We start from the raw sequence: 24,374 nt of genomic DNA on the forward strand, positions 1-24,374 counted from the left end.
GGGGTCTATGGGGGGTCTATGGTGTCTATGGGGGTTTATGGGGTAGGATGGCCCTGATCTGTGCCCCATACGGGGTCACCGCCGCATACGTGAGTCTATGGGGGGCTATGGGGGCTATGGGGTCTATGGGGTCGTTTGGGATCGTTTGGGGCCATTTGGGATCATTTGGGGTCAATGGGGTCTGTGGGGTCTATGGGGGAAATAGGGGGCATTGGTGGTCTATGGGGTCTATGGGGGGTCTGTGGGGTCTATGGGGGGGGATTAGGGGTCTATGGGGTCTATGGGGGGTCTATGGGGGTCTATGGGGGGGCATTGGTGGTCTATGGGGTCTATGGGGTCTATGGGGGGTCTATGGGGTCTATGGGGGGGGATTAGGGGTCTATGGGGTCTATGGGGGGTCTATGGGGGTCTATGGGGGGGCATTGGTGGTCTATGGGGTCTATGGGGTCTATGGGGGCTCTATGGGGTCTATGGGGGATCTATGGGGTCTATGGGGTCTATGGGGGATCTATGGGGTCTATGGGGGATCTATGGGGTCTATGGGGTCTGTGGGGGGTCTATGGGGTCTGTGGGGGGTCTATGGGATCTATGGGAGGTCTATGGGGGGGGATTGGGGGTCTATGGGGGGGATTGGGTGTATATGGGGCAGAATAGGGGGTCTATGGGGTCTATGGGGGGATTAGGAGGGATTGGGGGTCTATGGGGGGGAATAGGGGGTGTATGGGGTCTGTGGGGTCTGTGGGGGGGGGATTGGGGTTCTATGGGGGGTCTATGGGGTCTATGGGGGGGGATTGGGGGTCTATGGGGGCTCTATGGGGTCTATGGGGGGGTCTATGGGGGTTTATGGGGTAGGATGGCCCTGCTCTGCACCCCATACGGGGTCACCGCCGCATACGTGAGTCTATGGGGGGCTATGGGGGGGAATAGGGGGTCTATGGGGGGGGATTGGTGGTCTATGGGGTCTATGGGGGTCTATGGGGTCTATGGGGGGTCTGTGGGGGGGATTGGGGGTCTATGGGGTCTATGGGGTCTATGGGGGGGGATTGAGGGTCTATGGGGTCTGTGGGGGGGGATTGGGGGTCTATGGGGTCTATGGGGTCTATGGGGGGGGATTGAGGGTCTATGGGGTCTGTGGGGGGGGATTGGGGGTCTATGGGGTCTATGGGGTCTGGGGGGTCTATGGGGGGAATAGGGGGTCTATGGGGTCTATGGGGGGGGATTGGGGGTCTATGGGGTGGAATAGGGGATCTATGGGGGGGATAGGGGGTCTATGGGGGGGATTAGGGGAGATTGGGGGTCTCTATGGGGTCTATGGGGGTCTATGGGGGGTCTGTGGGGTCTATGTGGGGGAATATGGGGTCTATGGGGGGGAATATGGGGTCTATGGGGGGGGATTGGGGGTCTATGGGGGGTCTATGGGGTTCTATGGGGGGGGGATTTGGGGTCTATGGGTGGATTGGGGGTCTATGGGGGTCTATGGGGTCTATGGGGGGGGATTGGGGTCTATGGGGTCTTTGGTGGTCTATGGGGGGGATTGGGGGATTGTGGGGGGAATAGGGGGTCTATGGGGGGGATTGGGGGTCTATGGGGGTCTATGGGGTCTATGGGGGGGGATTGGGGGTCTATGGGGTCTATGGGGGGTCTATGGGGTCTATGGGGTTCTATGGGGGGGGGATTGGGGGTCTATGGGGGGGATTGGGGGTCTATGGGGGTCTATGGGGTCTATGGGGGGGGATTGGGGGTCTATGGGGTCTATGGGGGGTCTATGGGGTCTATGGGGTTCTATGGGGGGGGGATTGGGGGTCTATGGGGGGGATTGGGGGTCTATGGGGGTCTATGGGGTCTATGGGGGGGGATTGGGGGTCTATGGGGTCTATGGGGGGTCTATGGGGTCTATGGGGTTCTATGGGGGGGGGATTGGGGGTCTATGGGGGGGATTGGGGGTCTATGGGGGTCTATGGGGTCTATGGGGGGGGATTGGGGTCTATGGGGTCTTTGGTGGTCTATGGGGGGGATTGGGGGATTGTGGGGGGGAATAGGGGGTCTATGGGGGGGATTGGGGGTCTATGGGGTCTATGGGGGGTCTATGGGGGGGGATTGGTGGTCTATGGGGCCTATGGGGGGTCTATGGGTTTATGGGGGTCTATGGGGGGGGATTGGGGGTCTATGGGGGGGGATTGCGGGTCTATGGGGTCTATGGGGTGGTCTATGGGGTGGATTGGTGGTCTATGGGGTCTATGAGGGGTCTATGGGGGGTCTATGGGGTCTATGGGGGGTCTATGGGGTCTATTGGGGTCTATGGGGTCTATGGGGGGTCTATGGGGTCTATGGGGGGTCTATGGGGTCTATTGGGGTCTATTGGGGTCTATGGGGTCAATGGGGGGTCTATGGGGTCGATGGGGGGTCTATGGGGTCTATGGGGGGATCTATGGGGTCTATTGGGGTCTATGGGGGGTCTATGGGGGGTCTATGGGGTCTATTGGGGTCTATGGGGTCTATGGGGGGTCTATGGGGTCTATGGGGGGTCTATTGGGGTCTATTGGGGTCTATGGGGTCTATGGGGGGTCTATGGGGGGTCTATGGGGTCTATGGGGGGTCTATGGGGGGTCTATGGGGGGTCTATGGGGTCTATTGGGGTCTATGGGGTCTATGGGGTCTATGGGGTCTATGGGGGGTCTATGGGGTCTACTGGTGTCTACTGGTGTCTATTGGGGTCTATGGGGGGTCTATGGGGGGTCTATGGGGTCTATGGGGGGTCTATGGGGGGTCTACTGGGGTGTATTGGGGTCTATGTGGGGTCTATGGGGTCTATGGGGGGTCTATGGGGTCTATGGGGGGTCTATTGGGGTCTATGGGGTCTATGGGGGGTCTATGGGGCCATTTGGGGCCATTTGGGGTCTGTTTTTTCCCCTATAGGTTTTCATCTTCATTGGGGAGACGTTGCTGTCCCTAAACTGGGCCATCGTGGCCGACATCCTATTGGTGGGTAGGGGGATATGGGGTCTATTGGGGTCTATGGGGTCTATGGGGTCTATGGGGTCAATGGGGGTTATGGGGTCAATGGGGGTTATGGGGTCTATGGGGTCAATGGGGGTTATGGGGTCTATGGGGTTATGGGGTCTAATGGGGGTTATGGGGTCTATGGGGTTATGGGGTCTATTGGGGTTATGGGGTCTATGGGGTTATGGGGTCTATTGGGGTCTATGGGGTTATGGGGTCTATTGGGGTCTATAAGGCTCTATGGGGTCTATGGGGTTATGGGGTCAATGGGGGTTATGGGGTCTATTGGGGTTATGGGGTCTATGGGGTTATGGGGTCTATGGGGGCTATGGGGTTATGGGGTTATGGGGTCAATGGGGTTATGGGGTCTATGGGGTCTATGGGGTTACGGGGTCTATTGGGGTCTATGGGGGTTATGGGGTCAATGGGGGTTATGGGGTCTATGGGGTTATGGGGTCTATTGGGGTCAATGGGGTTATGGGGTCTATGGGGTTGTGGGCTCTATTGGGCTCTATGGGGTCTATTGGGGTCTATGGGGTCTATTGGGGTTATGGGGTCTATGGGGTTATGGGGTCTATGGGGCTCTATGGGGTCTATGGGGTTATGGGGTCTGTTAGGGTCTATGGGGTTATGGGGGCTCTATGGGGTCAATGGGGTTATGGGGTCTATGGGGTTATGGGGGCTCCATGGGGTTTAATGGGGCTTATGGGGTCTAATGGGGGTTATGGGGTCTATGGGGTTATGGAGTCTATTGGGGTTATGGGGTCTATTGGGGTCTATGGGGCTTATGGGGTCTATTGGGGTTATGGGGTCTATTGGGGTCTATGGGGCTTATGGGGTCTATTGGGGTTATGGGGTCTATTGGTGTTATGGGGTCTATTGGGGTCTATGGGGCTTATGGGGTCAATGGGGGTTATGGGGTCTATGGGGGTTATGGGGTATATGGGGTTATGGGGGCTCTATGGGGTCTAATGGGGGTTATGGGGTCTATGGGGATTATGGGGTCTATGGGGGCTCTATGGGGTCTATTGGGGTCTATGGGGTCAATGGGGGTTATGGGGTCTATGGGGTTATGGGGGCTCTATGGGGTCTGTGGGGCTCTATGGGGTCTATTGGGGTCTATGGGGTCTAATGGGGGTTATGGGGTCTATTGGGGTCTATGGGGGCTCTATGGGGTCTATGGGGTCTATTGGGGTCAATGAGGGGTTCTGTGGGGTCTATTGGGGTCTATGGGGGCTCTATGGGGTCTATTGGGGTCTATGGGCTCTATGGGGTCAATGGGGGCTATGGGGTCAATGGGGGTTATGGGGTCTATGGGGTTAATGGGGTCTATGGGGGCTATGGGGCCAATGGGGGCTATGGGGTTATGGGGTCAATGGGGGCTATGGGGTCAATGGGGCTTATGGGGTTATGGGCTCTATGGGGCTCTATGGGGTTATGGGGGCTATGGGGTTATGGGGTCTATGGGGTCAATGGGGGTTATGGGGTCAATGGGGGTTATGGGGTCTATTGGGTTATGGGGTCTATGGGGTCTAATGGGGGTTATGGGGTTATGGGGTCTATGGGGTTATGGGCTCTATGGGGTTATGTGGGCTCTATGGGGTCTCTATAGGGGGCTCTATGGGGTCTATGGGGTCTATTGGGGTCTATGGGATCTATTGGGGTCTATGGGGTCTCTATGGGGTCTCTATGGGGTCTATGGGGTCTATTGGGGTCTATGGGGTCTCTATGGGGTCTCTATGGGGTCTGTAGGGTCTATTGGGCTCTATGGGGTCTCTATGGGATCTGTGGGGCCTATTGGGCTCTATGGGATCTATGGGGCCTGTTGGGTTCTATGGGGTCTATGGGGTCTCTATGGGGTCTATGGGGGCTCTATGGGGTCTATGGGGTCTATGGGGGCTCTATGGGGTCTATGTGGGCTCTATGGGGTCTCTATGGGGTCTATGGGGTCTATTGGGGTCTATGGGATCTATTGGGGTCTATGGGGTCTCTATGGGGTCTCTATGGGGTCTATGGGGTCTATTGGGGTCTATGGGGTCTCTATGGGGTCTCTATGGGGTCTCTATGGGGTCTATAGAGTCTATTGGGCTCTATGGGGTCTCTATGGGATCTATGGGGCCTATTGGGTTCTATGGGGTCTATTGGGCTCTATGGGGTCTATGGGATCTATTGGGGTCTATGGGCTCTATTGGGCTCTATGGGGTCTATTGGGGTCTATGGGGTCTCTGTGGGGTCTATTGGGATCAGTGGGGTCTCTATGGGATCTATTGGACTCTATGGGGTCTTTATGGGTTCTATTGGGGTCTATGGTGCTCTATGGTGTCTACTGGACTCTATGGGGTCTATTGGGTTCTATGGGGTCTTTATGGGGTCTATGGGGTCTCTGAGGGGTCTATTGGGCTCTATGGGGTCTATTGGGGTCTATGGGGGCTCTATGGGGTCTATTGGGCTCTATGGGGTCTATTATTGTGCTCTATGGGATCTATTGGGCTCTATGGGGTCTATTGGGCTCTATGGGGTCTATTGGGCTCTATGGGGTCTATGGGGGCTCTATGGGGTCTATTGGGCTCTATGGGGTCTATTGGGCTCTATGGGGTCTATTATTGTGCTCTATGGGGTCTATTATTGTGCTCTATGGGGTCTATTGGGCTCTATGGGGTCTATTGGGCTCTATGGGGTCTATTGGGCTCTATGGGGTCTATTATTGTGCTCTATGGGGTCTATTGGGCTCTATGGGGTCTATTGGGCTCTATGGGGTCTATTATTGTGCTCCATGGGGTCTATTGGGCTCCATGGGGTCTATTGGGCTCTATGGGGTCTATTGTTGTGCTCTATGGGGTCTATTGGGCTCTATGGGGTCTATTATTGTGCTCTATGGGGTCTATTGGGCTCTATGGGGACTATTGTTGTGCTCTATGGGGTCTATTGGGCTCTATGGGGTCTATTGGGCTCTATGGGATCTATTGGGCTCTATGGGGTCTATTATTGTGCTCTATGGGGTCTATTGGGCTCTATGGGGTCTATTGTGCTCTATGGGGTCTATTGGGCTCTATGGGGTCTATTGGGCTCTATGGGATCTATTGGGCTCTATGGGGTCTATTATTGTGCTCTATGGGGTCTATTGGGCTCTATGGGGTCTATTGGGCTCTATGGGGTCTATTATTGTGCTCTATGGGGTCTATTGGGCTCCATGGGGTCTATTGGGCTCCATGGGGTCTATTGGGCTCTATGGGGTCTATTATTGTGCTCTATGGGGTCTATTGGGCTCTATGGGGTCTATTATTGTGCTCCATGGGGTCTATTGGGCTCCATGGGGTCTATTGGGCTCTATGGGGTCTATTGTTGTGCTCTATGGGGTCTATTGGGCTCTATGGGGTCTATTATTGTGCTCTATGGGGTCTATTGGGCTCTATGGGGACTATTGTTGTGCTCTATGGGGTCTATTGGGCTCTATGGGGTCTATTGGGCTCTATGGGATCTATTGGGCTCTATGGGGTCTATTATTGTGCTCTATGGGGTCTATTGGGCTCTATGGGGTCTATTGTGCTCTATGGGGTCTATTGGGCTCTATGGGGTCTATTGGGCTCTATGGGGTCTATTGGGCTCTATGGGGTCTATTGGGCTCTATGGGATCTATTGGGCTCTATGGGGTCTATTATTGTGCTCTATGGGGTCTATTGGGCTCTATGGGGGCTCTATGGGGTCTATTGGGCTCTATGGGGTCTATTGGGCTCTATGGGGTCTATTGGGCTCTATGGGGTCTATGGGGTTTCTATGGGATCTATTGGGCTCTATGGGATCTATTGGGCTCTATGGGGTCTATTATTGTGCTCTATGGGCTCTATTGGGCTCCATGGGGTCTATTGGGGTCTATGGGGTCTCTGAGGGGTCTATTGGGCTCTATGGGGTCTATTGGGGTCTATGGGGGCTCTATGGGGTCTATTGGGCTCTATGGGGTCTATGGGGTTTCTATGGGGTCTATAGGGCTCTATGGGGTCTCTATGGGGTCTATTGGACTCTATGGGGTTTCTATGGGATCTATTGGGCTCTATGGGGTTTCTATGGGGTCTATTGGGCTCTATGGGGTCTATTGGGCTCTATGGGATCTATTGGACTCTATGGGGTCTCTATGGGCTCTATTGGACCCTATGGGGTTCTGCCCTAATTACCCCTAATTAACGAACCCTAATTAGTACGTGGTTGTCCCGTGGCGCCGTTCCACGGCCGAGGCCGTTCAGATCGTGGTGTCTCATCTGCTGGGGGACGCAGGCAGCCCCTACCTGGTCGGGGTGGTGAGTACCTCATTAACATGCTAATTAGTATGCTAATTAGTATGCTAATTGACCTCGTTTACCCCATATCCCCCCATATAACCTTATAAAGAACCCATATGCCCCCATAGAACCCCATATGCCCACATCTAACCCCCCATCTGACCCCATATCCCCCCATAGAACCCCATAGGACCCCATAGGACTCCATATCCCCCCATAGAACCCAATAGAACCCCATATAACCCCATATAACCCCATATACCCCATATATCCCATATAACCCCATACACCCCATATAACCCCATATAACCCCATATAACCCCATATCCCCCCATATAACCCCATATAACCCCATATAACCCCATATAACCCCATATAACCCCATATCCCCCCATATCCCCCCATATAACCCCATATAACCCTATATACCCCATACACCCCATATAACCCCATATCCCCCCATATAACCCCATATAACCCCATAAACCCCATATAACCCCATATCCCCCCATATAACCCCATATAACCCCATATAACCCCATATCCCCCCATATAAGCCCATATAACCCCATATACCCCATATCCCCCCATATAACCCCATATCCCCCCATACACCCCGTATAACCCCATATAACCCCATATACCCCCATATAACCCCATATAACCCCATACACCCCATATAACCCCATATCCCCCCATATAACCCCATATAACCCCATATCCCCCCATATAACCCCATATAACCCCATATAACCCCATATAACACCATATCCCCCCATATCCCCCCATATCCCCCCATATCCCCCCATATCCCCCCATATAACCCCATATACCCCATATACCCCATATAACCCCATATAACCCCATATACCCCCATATACCCCCATATAACCCCATATAACCCCATATAACCCCATATCCCCCCATATAACCCCATATCCCCCCATATAACCCCATATAACCCCATATAACCCCATATCCCCCCATATAACCCCATATCCCCCCATATACCCCCATATAACCCCACATAACCCCATATAACCCCATACACCCCATATAACCCCATACACCCCATATAACCCCATACACCCCATATAACCCCATATAACCCCATATATCCCATACACCCCACAGCTCAGTGACACCCTCCGCTCCCGCTCTGTGTTCTCCTATGGGGCCGAGGTTCTGGCCCTACAACGTTCTCTGCTCCTCACCCCATATAACCCCATATAACCCCATATAACCCCATATAACCCCATATAACCCCATATAACCCCATACACCCCATATAACCCCATATACCCCATATACCCCATATAACCCCATATAACCCCATATAACCCCATATAACCCCATATAACCCCATATAACCCCATATAACCCCATATAACCCCATATAACCCCATATAACCCCATATAACCCCATATAACCCCATACACCCCATATAACCCCATATAACCCCATATAACCCCATATAACCCCATATAACCCCATATAACCCCATATAACCCCATATAACCCCATATAACCCCATACACCCCATATAACCCCATATAACCCCATATAACCCCATATACCCCATATACCCCATACACCCCACAGCTCAGTGACACCCTCCGGTCCCGCTCTGTGTTCTCCTATGGGGCCGAGGTTCTGGCCCTACAACGTTCTCTGCTCCTCACCCCATTTGTGGCCGCTCTGGGTGGGGCCTGTTTCTTGGGGACGGCCATCAGCCTCCATAGGGACAGGCTGAGAATGGGTGAGTTATGGGGCAGAGCTATGGGGCAGCCCTATGGGGTCGCTATGGGGTGGGGTCATTATGGGGCAGCCCTATAGGGAGGGGTCACTATGGGGTGGGGTCGCTATGGGGCAGCGCTATGGGGCAGCCCTATAGTGTGGGGTTGCTATGGGGCAGCCCTATAGGGTGGGGTCACTATGGGGTGGGGTCACTATGGGGTGGGGTCGCTATGGGGCAGCGCTATAGGGTGGGGTCGCTATGGGGTGGGGTCGCTATGGGGCAGGGATCCTTATAGGGTGAGGTCACTATGGGACAATGCTATGGGGCAGGGATCCCTATAGGGTGGGGTCGCTATGGGGCAGCACTATGGGGCTCTGCTACGGGGCAGCCCTATAGCATGTTGCTATGGGGCAGCCCTATAGGGTATTGTTATGGGATGGTCCTATGGGGCACAGCTATGGGGTACTGCTATGGGGTATGGGGCAGCCCTATAGGGTACTGTTATGGGGTATGGGGTATTGCTATGGGGTATTGCTATGGGGTATGGGGTATTGCTATGGGGTATGGGGTATTGCTATGGGGTATGGGGTATAGTTATAGGGTATGGGGTATTGCTATGGGGTATGGGGTATTGCTATGGGGTATTGTTATAGGGTATGGGGTATTGCTATGGGGTATTGCTATGGGGTATGGGTATTGCTATGGGGTATTGCTATGGGGTATTGCTATGGGGTATGGGGTATTGTTATAGGGTATGGGGTATTGTTATAGGGTATGGGGTATTGCTATGGGGTATGGGGTATTGTTATAGGGTATGGGGTATTGTTATAGGGTATGGGGTATTGTTATAGGGTATGGGGTATTGCTATGGGGTATGGGGTATTGTTATAGGGTATGGGGTATTGCTATGGGGTATGGGGTATTGTTATAGGGTATGGGGTATTGCTATGGGGTATGGGGTATTGTTATAGGGTATGGGGTATTGTTATAGGGTATGGGGTATTGTTATAGGGTATGGGGTATTGCTATGGGGTATGGGGTATTGTTATAGGGTATGGGGTATTGTTATAGGGTATGGGGTATTGCTATGGGGTATGGGGTATTGTTATAGGGTATGGGGTATTGCTATGGGGTATGGGGTATTGTTATAGGGTATGGGGTATTGCTATGGGGTATTGCTATGGGGTATGGGGTATTGTTATAGGGTATGGGGTATTGCTATGGGGTATGGGGTATTGTTATAGGGTATGGGGTATTGTTATAGGGTATGGGGTATTGCTATGGGGTATTGCTATGGGGTATTGCTATGGGGCAGTGCTATGGGGTACGGGGTATTGCTATGGGGTATGGGGTATTGCTATGGGGTGTTGCTATGGGGTATTGCTATGGGGCAGTGCTATGGGGTATGGGGTATTGCTATGGGGTATGGGGTATTGCTATGGGGTATTGCTATGGGGTATTGCTATGGGGTATGGGGTATTGCTATGGGGTATTGCTATGGGGTATTGCTATGGGGCAGTGCTATGGGGTACGGGGTATTGCTATGGGGTATTGCTATGGGGTATTGCTATGGGGTATGGGGTATTGCTATGGGGTATGGGGTATTGCTATGGGGTATGGGGTATAGTTATAGGGTATGGGGTATTGCTATGGGGTATGGGGTATTGCTATGGGGTATTGTTATAGGGTATGGGGTATTGCTATGGGGTATTGCTATGGGGTATGGGTATTGCTATGGGGTATTGCTATGGGGCAGTGCTATGGGGTACGGGGTATTGCTATGGGGTATTGCTATGGGGTATTGCTATGGGGTATGGGGTATTGCTATGGGGTATGGGGTATTGCTATGGGGTATGGGGTATAGTTATAGGGTATGGGGTATTGCTATGGGGTATGGGGTATTGCTATGGGGTATTGTTATAGGGTATGGGGTATTGCTATGGGGTATTGCTATGGGGTATGGGTATTGCTATGGGGTATTGCTATGGGGTATTGCTATGGGGTATTGCTATGGGGTATTGCTATGGGGTATTGCTATGGGGTATTGCTATGGGGTATTGCTATAGGATATTGCTATGGGGTATTGCTATGGGGTGTTGCTATGGGGTATTGCTATGGGGTATTGCTATGGGGTATTGCTATGGGGTATTGCTATGGGGTATTGCTATAGGATATTGCTATGGGGTATTGCTATGGGGTGTTGCTATGGGGTATTGCTATGGGGTATGGGGTATTGCTATGGGGTATTGCTATGGGGTGTTGCTATGGGGTATTGCTATGGGGTATTGCTATGGGGTATTGCTATGGGATATTGCTATGGGGTATTGCTATGGGGTATTGCTATGGGGTATTGCTATGGGATATTGCTATGGGGTATTGCTATGGGGTATGGGGTATTGCTATGGGGTATTGCTATGGGGTATTGCTATGGGGTATTGCTATGGGATATTGCTATGGGGTATTGCTATGGGGTATGGGGTATTGCTATGGGGTATTGCTATGGGGTATTGCTATGGGGTATTGCTATGGGGTATGGGGTATTGCTATGGGGTATTGCTATGGGGTATTGCTATGGGGTATTGCTATGGGGTGTTGCTATGGGGTGTTGCTATGGGGTATTGCTATGGGGTATTGCTATGGGGTGTTGCTATGGGGTATTGCTATGGGGTATTGCTATGGGGTATTGCTATGGGGTATTGCTATGGGGTATGGGGTATTGCTATGGGGTATTGCTATGGGGTATTGCTATGGGGTATTGCTATGGGGTGTTGCTATGGGGTATGGGGTATTGCTATGGGGTGTTGCTATGGGGTATTGCTATGGGGTATTGCTATGGGGTATGGGGTATTGCTGTCGGGTATGGGGTATTGTTATAGGGTATGGGGTATTGTTATAGGGTATGGGGTATTGTTATAGGGTATGGGGTATTGCTATGGGGTATGGGGTATTGCTATGGGGTATTGCTATGGGGTATGGGGTATTGCTATGGGGTATTGCTATGGGGTATGCTATGGGGTATTGCTATGGGGTATGGGGTATTGCTATGGGGTATTGCTATGGGGTGTTGCTATGGGGTATTGCTATGGGGTATTGCTATGGGGTATTGCTATGGGATATTGCTATGGGGTATTGCTATGGGGTATTGCTATGGGGTATTGCTATGGGATATTGCTATGGGGTATTGCTATGGGGTATGGGGTATTGCTATGGGGTATTGCTATGGGGTATTGCTATGGGGTATTGCTATGGGGTGTTGCTATGGGGTGTTGCTATGGGGTATTGCTATGGGGTATTGCTATGGGGTGTTGCTATGGGGTATTGCTATGGGGTATTGCTATGGGGTATTGCTATGGGGTATTGCTATGGGGTATGGGGTATTGCTATGGGGTATTGCTATGGGGTATGGGGTATTGCTATGGGGTATTGCTATGGGGTATGGGGTACTGCTATGGGGTATGGGGTATTGTTATAGGGTATGGGGTATTGCTATGGGGTATGGGGTATTGCTATGGGGTATGGGGTATTGTTATAGGGTATGGGGTATTGTTATAGGGTATGGGGTATTGTTATGGGGTATTGTTATAGGGTATGGGGTATTGCTATGGGGTATTGTTATAGGGTATGGGGTATTGCTATGGGGCAGCGCTATGGGGTATGGGGTACTGCTATGGGGTACAGTTATGGGATGGTCCTTTGGGGCTCAGCTATGGGGTATTGCTATGGGGTATTGCTATGGGGCAGCGCTATGGGGTGGGTCCCTATAGGGTGGGGTCACTATGGGGTGTGGGTCCCTATAGGGTGGGGTCGCTATGGGGTGTGGGTCCCTATAGGGTGGGGTCTCTATGGGGTGGGGTCGCTATGGGGCAGCCCTATAGGGTACTGCTATGGGGCAGCGCTATGGGGCAGTGCTATGGAGCTCTGCGATGGGGTAGCCCTATAGGGTACTGCTATGGGGCCGTGCTATGGGGCTCTGCTATGGGGCAGCCCTATAGGGTGGGGTCACTATGGGGCAGCGCTATAGGGTGGGGTCGCTATGGGGCAGCGCTATGGGGTGGGGTCGCTATGGGGCAGCGCTATGGGGTGGGGTCGCTATGGGACAGCGCTATGGGGTGGGGTCACTATGGGGCAGTGCTATGGGGTAGGGTCACTATGGGGCAGCGCTATGGGGTAGGGTCGCTATGGGGCAGCCCTATAGGGTGGGGTCACTATGGGGCAACGCTATGGGGCAGGGATCCCTATAGTGTGGGGTCACTATGGGGCAGCGCTATGGGGTGGGGTCACTATGGGGCAGAGCTATGGGGCAGCCCTATAGGGAGGGGTCGCTATGGGGCAGCACTATGGGGTGGGTGTCCTTATAGGGTGGGGTCACTATGGGGTGTGGGTCCCTATAGGGTGGGGTCGCTATGGGGTGGGGTCGCTATGGGGCAGCCCTATAGTGTGGGGTTGCTATGGGGCAGCCCTATAGGGTGGGGTCGCTATGGGGCAGCACTATGGGGTGGGTGTCCTTATAGGGTGGGGTCGCTATGGGGTGGGGTCGCTATGGGGTGGGGTCGCTATGGGGCAGCCCTATAGGGTGGGTGTCCTTATAGGGTGGGGTCACTATGGGGTGTGGGTCCCTATAGGGTGGGGTCGCTATGGGGTGGGGTCGCTATGGGGCAGCCCTATAGTGTGGGGTTGCTATGGGGCAGCCCTATAGGGTGGGGTCGCTATGGGGCAGCACTATGGGGTGGGTGTCCTTATAGGGTGGGGTCGCTATGGGGTGGGGTCGCTATGGGGTGGGGTCGCTATGGGGCAGCGCTATAGGGTGGGGTCGCTATGGGGCAGCCCTATAGGGTGGGGTCGCTATGGGGTGGGGTCGCTATGGGGCAGCCCTATAGGGTACTGCTATGGGGCAGCGCTATGGGGCAGTGCTATGGGGCAGCCCTATAGGGTGGGGTCGCTATGGGGCAGCGCTATGGGGCAGTGCTATGGGGCTCTGCGATGGGGTAGCCCTATAGGGTACTGCTATGGGGCAGTGCTATGGGGCTCTGCTATGGGGCAGCCCTATAGGGTAGTGCTATAGGGCTCCGCTATGGGGCAGCCCCATTGATTTCCCCCCTTTGTTCCCCCAGAGGATCCTGTGTCTGATGATGGGGACGTGGAGCCGCCAATGGGAGACACGGGAAACACCAACATGGAACACGGGGGGAGCATACGCGTGTAACACGGCAACAACACGCGTGGGACACGGCAACAACACGCGTGGGACATGGCAACGACACGCGTGTCATACAATGGACATGTGTGACACGGCAATGACATGCGTGTTGTACAATGGACATGTGTGTAATACAATGGACATGTGTGTAACACGGCAACGACACGCGTGGGACACGGCAACAACACGCGTGTCATACAATGGACATGTGTGACACGGCAATGACATGCGTGTTGTACAATGGACGTGTGTGTAATACAATGGACATGTGTGTGACATGACAAGGACACACTTGTGACACGGCAACGACACACGTGTGACATGACAAGGACACGCGTGTGATACAATCGACGTGTGTAATACAATGGACATGTGTGTGATATGACAAGGACACGCATGTGACATGGCAACGACACATGTATGACACGGCAACAACACGCGTGTGACACGGCAACGACACGTGTGTCATACAATGGGTGTGTGTGTGACATGACAAGGACACACGTGTCATACAATGGACATGTGTGACACGGCAACGACACGCATGTGACACGGCAACAACACATGTGTGACATGGCAAGGACACGTGTGTGACATGATGTACATGTGTGTGACATGACAAGGACACGTATGACACAATGGACACACGTGTGACATGACAAGGACATGCGTGTGACACGGCAGTGACATGTGTGTGACACGGCAACGACACGCGTGTGACAAAGCAACGACACGTGTGTGATGTCAATGGACATGCATCTAACATGAGAAGGACACACGTGTGACGTGACAAGGACACGCGTGTGACACAATGGACGTGTGTGATACAATGGACATGTGTGTTACATGAGAAGGACACACGTGTGACACTATGGACATGCGTCTAACATGAGAAGGACACGTGTGTGACATGACAAGGACACGTATGACACAATGGACACGCGTGTGACATGGCAAGGACACACTTGTGACGTGATAATGACACATATGACACCATGGACATTTGACTAACATGTGAAGGACACGCGTGTGACATGACAAGGACACACGTGTGACAATGGACACACATGTGACACGGCAAGGACACGCGTGTGACACGGCAACAACACACGTGCCATACAATGGACATGTGTGTCATACAATGGACATGTGTGTGACACGGCAAGGACACGCGTGTGACACAATGGACATGTGTGTGGCACGGCAAGGACACGCGTGTGACATGATAAGGACACACATGTGACATGATGAGGACACACATATGACACTATGGACATTTGACTGACATGTGAAGGACACGCATGTGACATGACAAGGACACGCGTGTGACAATGGACACACATGTGACACGGCAAGGACACGCGTGTGACACGGCAACAACACGCGTGTCATACAATGGACATGTGTGTGATACAATGGACATGTGTGTGGCACGGCAAGGACACGCGTGTGACATGATAAGGACACACATATGACACTATGGACATTTGACTAACATGTGAAGGACACGTGTGTGACATGACAAGGACACACGTGTGACAATGGACACGCGTGTGACAATGGACACACATGTGACACAGCAAGGACACGCATGTGACACGGCAACAACACGCGTGCCATACAATGGACATGTGTGTGATACAATGGACATGTGTGTGACACGGCAAGGACACGCGTGTGACATGATAAGGACACACGTGTGATACCAATGGACATGCGTGTGATACAATGGACATGTGTAACACAGCAAGGACACATGTATGACATGACAAGGACAGACATGTGGCATGACAAGGACACGCGTGTGTTACCAATGGACATGTGTGTAACACGGCAAGGACACACATGTGACATGATAAGGACACGCGTGTGACATGATGAGGACACACATAAGACACTATAGACGTGTGTGACATGACAAGGACACGTATGACGCTATGGACATGCATCTAACATGAGAAGGACACGCGTGTGACACCAACAGGGACATGTGTGTGAATGGGGGTCACACGTGTGACAACGGACACGCAAGTGTGACCACCAGGACACGTGTGACATGACAAGGACACGCGTGTGACACAGTGGACACGCTTGTGACATGTATGACATTGTGACATTGGGGTCATGAATGACATCGGGACACGTATGTGATATTGGGGACACGCGTGTGACTTTGGGGTCATGTATGACATTGTTACACGTATGACATTGGGACACGTATGACATTGATACACGTATGACATTGTTATATGTATGACATTGTGACACATATGACATCGTTACACGTATGACATGGGGACACGTATGACATTGTTATATGTATGACATGAGAACACGTATGACATTGTTATACGTATGACATAATTACACATATGACATTGTTACACGTATGACATTGATACATGTATGACATTGGGACACGTATGACATTGGGACACGTATGACATTGATACACGTATGACTTTGTTATATGTATGACATTGTTACACATATGACATTGATACACGTATGACATTGGGACACGTATGACCTATTGACATGTATGGCATAGTTACACGTATGACATAGTGACATGTATGACATCAGGACACGTATGTGACATTGGGTACACGCGTGTGATATTGGAGTCATGTATGATATTGGGACACGTATGACGTTGTTATATGTATGACATTGGGACACGTATGACATCGTTACACGTATGACATGGGGACACGTATGACATTGTTATGCGTATGACATTGATACACGTATGACATTGTGACACGTATGACATTGTTACACGTATGACATCATTATACGTATGACATTGTTACACGTATGACATTGATACACGTATGACATTGTTATACGTATGACATTGATACACGTATGACATAAATACATGTATGACATTGGGACACGTATGACCTAGTGACATGTATGACATAGTTACACGTATGACATAGTGACATGTATGACATCGGGACACGTATGTGACATTGGGTACACGCGTGTGACATTGGGACACGTATGACATTGTTACATGTATGACATTGGGACACGTATGACGTTGTTACACGTATGACGTTGTCGACACGCGTGTTCCCCCCCCCCCGTTCCCATTAAAGTCCATTGAAGCCCATCATGGCAATGGGATCTCTATGGGGGACAATGGGGGATGTGGTTGCCATGGTAACAGGGCTGTGGTTGCCATGGTAACAATGATGGTGATTGACAGGGCTGTGGTTGCCATGGTAACAATGATGGTGATTGACAGGGCCGTTGCCATGGTAACGATGGTGGTGATTGACAGGGCTGTGGTTGCCATGGTAACAATGATGGTGATTGACAGGGCTGTTGCCATGGTAACAATGATGGTGATTGACAGGGCTGTTGCCATGGTTACAATGGTGGTGATTGACAGGGCTGTGGTTGCCATGGTAACAATGGTGGTGATTGACAGGGCTGTTGCCATGGTAACAATGGTGGTGATTGACAGGGCTGTTGCCATGGTAACAATGATGGTGATTGACAGGGCTGTTGCCATGGTAACAATGCTGTTGATTGACAGGGCTGTTGCCATGGTAACAATGGTGGTGATTGACAGGGCTGTTGCCATGGTAACAATGATGGTGATTGACAGGGCTGTGGTTGCCATGGTAACGATGGTGGTGATTGACAGGGCTGTGGTTGCCATGGTAACAATGGTGGTGATTGACAGGGATGTGGTTGCCATGGTAACAATGGTGGTGATTGACAGGGCTGTGTTTGTCATGGTAACGATGGTGATTGACAGGGCTGTTGCCATGGTAACCCAGCTCCTTGTTGCCATGGTAACGCAGTGATGGAGCCCAGTATGTTGCTATGGGGCCAGGGATGGTGGTTGCCATGGTAACACAGGACCGTTGCCATGGTAACAATGATGGTGATTGACAGGGCTGTGGTTGCCATGGTAACAATGATGGTGATTGACAGGGCTGTGGTTGCCATGGTAACACAGATAGTTGTTGCCATGGTAACCCAGCTCCTTGTTGCCATGGTAACGCAGTGATGGAGCCCAGTATAGTTGCTATGGGGCCAGGGATGGTTGTTGCCATGGTAACACAGGGCTGTGGTTGCCATGGTAACAGAGGGCTGTTGCCATGGTAACAATGATGGTGATTGACAGGGCTGTGGTTGCCATGGTAGCAGTGGTGGTGATTGACAGGGCTGTTGCCATGGTAACCCAGCTCCTTGTTGCCATGGTAACCCAGCTGATTGTTGCCATGGTAACCCGGATAGTTGTTGCCATGGTAACCCAGCTCCTTGTTGCCATGGTAACGCAGTGATGGAGCCCAGTATGTTGCTATGGGGCCAGGGATGGTGGTTGCCATGGTAACACAGGACTGTTGCCATGGTAACAATGATGGTGATTGACAGGGCTGTTGCCATGGTAACAATGATGGTGCCAGGGCTGTGGTTGCCATGGTAACAATGGTGGTGATTGACAGGGCTGTTGCCATGGTAACCCGGCTGATTGTTGCCATGGTAACCCAGCTCCTTGTTGCCATGGTAACCCGGCTAGTTGTTGCCATGGTAACAGAGCTAGTTGTTGCCATGGTAACCCATCACCCCGGTGACAGGATGGGCCCCACATGTCATTTCCTGCCCCACGGCGCTGCCCGCAGCTTCCTGCCTATGGGGGGGGAGGGGACGGGGAGACACTGACTGCACACACAGGTACGGGCTATGGGGTCTATGGGGTCTATATGGGGTCTATGGGGGGGATATGGGGTCAGTGGGGTCTATGGGACCCATATGGGGTCTATGGGATCCATTTAGGGTCATTGGGACCCATATGGGGTCTATGGGGGGGGATATGGGGTTTATGGGGGGGGATATGGGGTCTATGGGGGGTTATGGGGTCAGTGGGGTCTATGGGACCCATATGGGGTCATTGGGATCCATTTAGGGTCATTGGGACCCATATGGGGTCATTGGGGTTTGATATGGGGTCAATGGGATCCATATGGGGTCAGTTGGACCCATATGTAGTCAATGGGATCCGTATAGGGTCAATGGGACCCATATGGGGACATTGGGACCCATATAGGGACAATGGAGTTGGATTTGGGGTCATTGGGACCCATTTGGGGTCATTGGGGTCTGATTTGGGGTCATTGGGACCCATATAGGGACAATGGAGTTGGATTTGGGGTCATTGGGGTCTGATTTGGGGCCATTGGGACCCATATAGGGACACTGGGACTCATATAGGGACATTGGGACCCATATAGGGACATTTGGGGTCATTGGGACCCATATGGGGACATCAGGGTCTGATATGGGGTCAGTGGAATCCTTATGGGGTCAGTGGGACCCATATGGGGTCTATGGGGGGGATATGGAATCATTGGGATCCATTTAGGGTCATTGGGACCCATATGGGGTCTATGGGATTCTTATGGGGTCAGTGGGACCCATATGGGGTCTATGGGGGGTTATGGGGTCAGTGGGGGTCTATGGGGGGGTTATGAGGTGTGGGGGACCCATATGGGGTCTATGGGGGGTTATGGGGTCAGTGGGGGTCTATGGGGGGGTTATGGGGTGTGGGGGACCCATATGGGGTCTATGGGATCCATTTAGGGACATTGGAGTCGGATATGGGGTCACTGGGGGGACATTGGGGTCTGATTTGGGGTCATTAGGATCTGATTTAGGGTCTTTGAGACCCATAGGAGGACATTGGTGTCTGATACGGGGCCACTGGAGCCCATATGGGGTCAATGGGATCCATATGGGGTCAATGGGATCCTTATGGGGTCAGTGGGATCATTATGGGGTCTATGGGGGGTTATGGGGTCTATGGGGTCTGATATGGGGTCAATGGGACCCATATGGGGTCTATGGGATCCTTATGGGGTCTATGGGATCATTATGGGGTCTATGGGGGGTTACGGGGTCTATGGGGTCTGATATGGGGTCAATGGGACCCATATGGGGTCTATGGAATCCTTATGGGGTCAGTGGGATCATTATGGGGTCTATGGGGGGTTATGGGGTCTATGGGGTCTGATATGGGGTCAATGGGATCCATATGGGGTCTATGGGATCCTTATGGGGTCAGTGGGATCATTATGGGGTCTATGGGGGGTTATGGGGTCTATGGGGTCTGATATGGGGTCAATGGGACCCATATGGGGTCTATGGAATCCTCATGGGGTCTATGGGATCATTATGGGGTCTATGGGGGGTTATGGGGTCTATATGGGGTCTATGGGGTCATTGGGGTCTGATATAGGGTCTATGGGATCATTATGGGGTCTATGGGGGGTTACGGGGTCTATGGGGTCTGATATGGGGTCAATGGGACCCATATGGGGTCTATGGGGGGTCTATGGGGTCTATGGGATCCATATGGGGTCAATGGAGTCGGATTTGGGGTCACTGGGACCCATATGGAGTCAATGGGACCCATATGGGGTCTATGGGGGGGGATATGGGGTCTATGGGGGGGCTATGGGGTCTATGGGGTCTGATATAGGGTCTATGGGATCATTATGGGGTCTATGGGGGGTTACGGGGTCTATGGGGTCTGATATGGGGTCAATGGGACCCATATGGGGTCTATGGGGTCTATATGGGGTCTATGGGGGGTTATGGGGTCAGTGGGGTCTATGGGACCCATATGGGGTCATTGGGATCCATTTAGGGTCATTGGGACCCATATGGGGTCATTGGGGTTTGATATGGGGTCAATGGGATCCATATAGGGACATTTGGGGTCATTGGGACCCATATGGGGTCAATGGGGTCTGATATGGGGTCATTGGGACCCATATAGGGACATTTGGGGTCATTGGGACCCATATGGGGTCAATGGGGTCTGATATGGGGTCATTGGGACCCATATAGGGACATTCCTGCACATGGGGGGGGGGGGGGACCAGAGTCCCGCTACCAGCACACACAGGTACGGGATATGGGATCTATGGGGGGGTTATGGGGTCTATGGGGGATCTATGGGGTCTATGGGGGGGATATGGGGGGTCTATGGGGGCTTATGGGGTCTATGGGATCCATATGGGGTCATTGGGATCCATTTAGGGTCAGTGGGACCCATATGGGGTCTATGGGGGGGGGATATGGGGTCTATGGGGGGTTATGGGGTCAGTGGGGGTCTATGGGGGGGTTATGGGGTGTGGGGGACCCATATGGGGTCTATGGGATCCTTATGGGGTCAGTGGGACCCATATGGGGTCTATGGGGGGGGGATATGGGGTCTATGGGGGGGGATATGGGGTCTATGGGGGGGGATATGGGGTCTACGGGGGGTCTATGGGGTCTATGGGATCCATATGGGGTCATTGGGATCCATTTAGGGTCATTGGGACCCATATGGGGTCTATGGGGGGGGGATATGGGGTCTATGGGGGGGGATATGGGGTCTATGGGGGGTTATGGGGTCTATGGGACCCATCTAGGGACATTGGGGGTCATTGGGGTCTCATTTGGGGTCATTGGGACCCATATAGGGACATTTGGGGTCAATGGGACCCATATAGGGACATTGGGACCCATATAGGGACATTTGGGGTCACTGGGACCCATATAGGGACATTGAGACCCATATGGGGTCATTGGGACCCATATGGGGTCAATGGGACCCATATGGGGATATAGAGACCCATATAGGGACATTGGAGTTGGATTTGGGGTCATTGAGGCCCATATGGGGTCAATGGGACCCATATGGGGATATAGAGACCCATATGGGGTCATTGGGACCCTTATGGGGTCAATGGGATCCGTATAGTGACATTGGGTCCCATATGGGGACACTGAGACTCGTATAGAAACATTGGGACCCATAGGGCAGGAGGGGACGGGGAGCCACTGACTGCACACACAGGTACGGGGTATGGGGTCTATGGGGTCTATATGGGGTCTATGGGGTCATTGGGGTCTGATATAGGGTCTATGGGATCATTATGGGGTCTATGGGGGCTTACGGGGTCTATGGGGTCTGATATGGGGTCACTGGGACCCATATGGAGTCAATGGGACCCATATGGGGTCTATGGGGGGGGATATGGGGTCTATGGGGGGGCTATGGGGTCATTGGGGTCTGATATAGGGTCTATGGGACCCATATGGGGTCTATGGGATCCATATGGGATCTATGGGATCCTTATGGGGTCAGTGGGATCATTATGGGGTCTATGGGGGGTTACGGGGTCTATGGGGTCTGATATAGGGTCTATGGGATCATTATGGGGTCATTGGGATCCATTTAGGGTCATTGGGACCCATATGGGGTCTATGGGGGGGGGATATGGGGTCTATGGGGGGGTTATGGGGTCTATGGGACCCATATGGGGTCAATGGGATCTGTATAGGGACATTGGGACCCATCTGGGGTCATTGGGACCCATATGGGGACACTGAGGCCCATATAGGGACATTGGGCCCCATATGGGGTCAATGGGGTCTATATAGGGACATTGGGACCCATATGGGGTCATTAGGACACATATAGGGACATTGGGACCCATATGGGGTCATTGGGACCCATATAGGGACATTGGGACCCATATGGGGTCATTGGGACCCATATAGAGACATTGGGACCCATATGGGGTCATTGGGACCCATATAGGGACATTGGGACCCATATGGGGTCATTGGGACCCATATAGGGACATTGGGACCCATATGGGGTCATTGGGACCCATATAGGGACATTGGGACCCATATGGGGTCATTGGGACCCATATAGGGACATTGGGACCCATATGGGGTCATTAGGACCCATATGGGGTCAATGGGGCCCATATAGGGACATTGGGCCCCATATGGGGTCAATGGGGCGCATATAGGGTCATTGGGACCCATATAGGGTCATTAGGACCCATATGGGGTCAATGGGGCCCATATAGGGACATTGGGCCCCATATGGGGTCAGTGGGGCCCATATAGGGACATTGGGCCCCATATGGGGTCAATGGGGCGCATATAGGGTCATTGGGACCCATATAGGGTCATTAGGACCCATATGGGGTCAGTGGGGCCCATATAGGGACACTGGGCCCCATATGGGGTCAGTGGGGCCCATATAGGGACATTGGGCCCCATATGGGGTCAATGGGGCGCATATAGGGACATTGGGCCCCATATGGGGTCAATGGGGCCCATATAGGGATATTGGGCCCCATATGGGGTCAATGGGGCCCATATAGGGATATTGGGCCCCATATGGGGTCAATGGGGCCCATATAGGGACATTGGGACCCATATGGGGTCAATGGGGTCCATATAGGGATATTGGGCCCCATATGGGGTCCATATAGGGACATTGGGCCCCATATGGGGTCAATGGGGTCCATATAGGGACATTGGGCCCCATATAGGGACATTGGGACCCATATGGGGTCAGTGGGGCCCATATAGGGACATTGGGCTCCATATAGGGTCAATGGGGCCCATATAGGGATATTGGGCCCCATATGGGGTCAATGGGGCCCATATAGGGACATTGGGCCCCATATGGGGTCAATGGGGTCCATATAGGGACATTGGGCCCCATATAGGGACATTGGGCCCCATATAGGGACATTGGGACCCATATGGGGTCAATGGGGCCCATATAGGGATATTGGGCCCCATATGGGGTCAATGGGGCCCATATAGGGACATTGGGCCCCATATGGGGTCAATGGGGCGCATATAGGGTCATTGGGACCCATATAGGGTCATTAGGACCCATATGGGGTCAGTGGGGCCCATATAGGGTCATTGGGCCCCATATGGGATCCCACCCCACTTATGGGGCCGCCCCGTTTGCCCCACAGCCCCATGGACGCGCTGTGGGGCCCCGTTGTCCTATTGGCTGCAATGCTGCTCACGGCCCTATGTGTACGGTGTCACCGACAGCGGGGTCAGTGGGGTCTATAGGGTCTATGGGGTCTGTGGGGTATCTATGGGGTCTATGGGGTCTATGGGGTCTCTATGGGGCTCTATGGGGTCAGTGGGGTCTCTATGGGGCTCTATGAGGCACTTATGGGGTCTCTATGGGTCTCTATGGGGCTCTATGATGCTCTATGGGGTCTCTATGGGGTCTATGGGGTTATGGGTTCTCTATGGGGTCAGTGGGGTTATGGGGTCTCTATGGGGCTCTATGGGGTCTCTATGGGTCTCTATGGG

The 24,374-nt window shown here is 52.7% G+C and overlaps 2 protein-coding genes across 3 annotated transcripts in view; both read left to right on the plus strand.

The window, feature by feature from the left end:
- Positions 1–17,334, plus strand: part of LOC146757970 (protein spinster homolog 1-like) — a 44,627-nt gene extending 27,293 nt beyond the window's left edge. The window contains exons 7-10 of the mRNA XM_085518224.1: positions 2,917–2,982; positions 7,194–7,292; positions 8,878–9,034; positions 14,125–17,334. Coding sequence (XP_085374350.1) covers positions 2,917–2,982; positions 7,194–7,292; positions 8,878–9,034; positions 14,125–14,216 — 414 coding nt within the window. The 3' untranslated portion in view covers positions 14,217–17,334. The remainder of the gene's footprint in view (positions 1–2,916; positions 2,983–7,193; positions 7,293–8,877; positions 9,035–14,124) is intronic.
- A 1,510-nt stretch (positions 17,335–18,844) lies between these two features.
- The window catches only part of LOC146757971 (uncharacterized), a 39,134-nt gene continuing 33,604 nt past the window's right edge, over positions 18,845–24,374 (plus strand). Inside the window, exons 1-2 of one of the 2 annotated variants that reach the window (XM_085518226.1) lie at positions 18,845–18,911; positions 24,023–24,108. In XM_085518226.1, coding sequence (XP_085374352.1) covers positions 24,027–24,108 — 82 coding nt within the window. In that variant the 5' untranslated portion in view covers positions 18,845–18,911; positions 24,023–24,026. Of the gene's footprint in view, positions 18,912–21,660; positions 22,084–24,022; positions 24,109–24,374 lie in introns of those variants that run through there. The other variant, XM_085518225.1, reaches the window with a different exon arrangement.

Source organism: Coturnix japonica, chromosome 17 (assembly GCF_054131305.1).
Source record: "Coturnix japonica strain WE chromosome 17, WE-NBRP24, whole genome shotgun sequence".
Classification (NCBI taxonomy): Eukaryota; Metazoa; Chordata; class Aves; order Galliformes; family Phasianidae; genus Coturnix; species Coturnix japonica.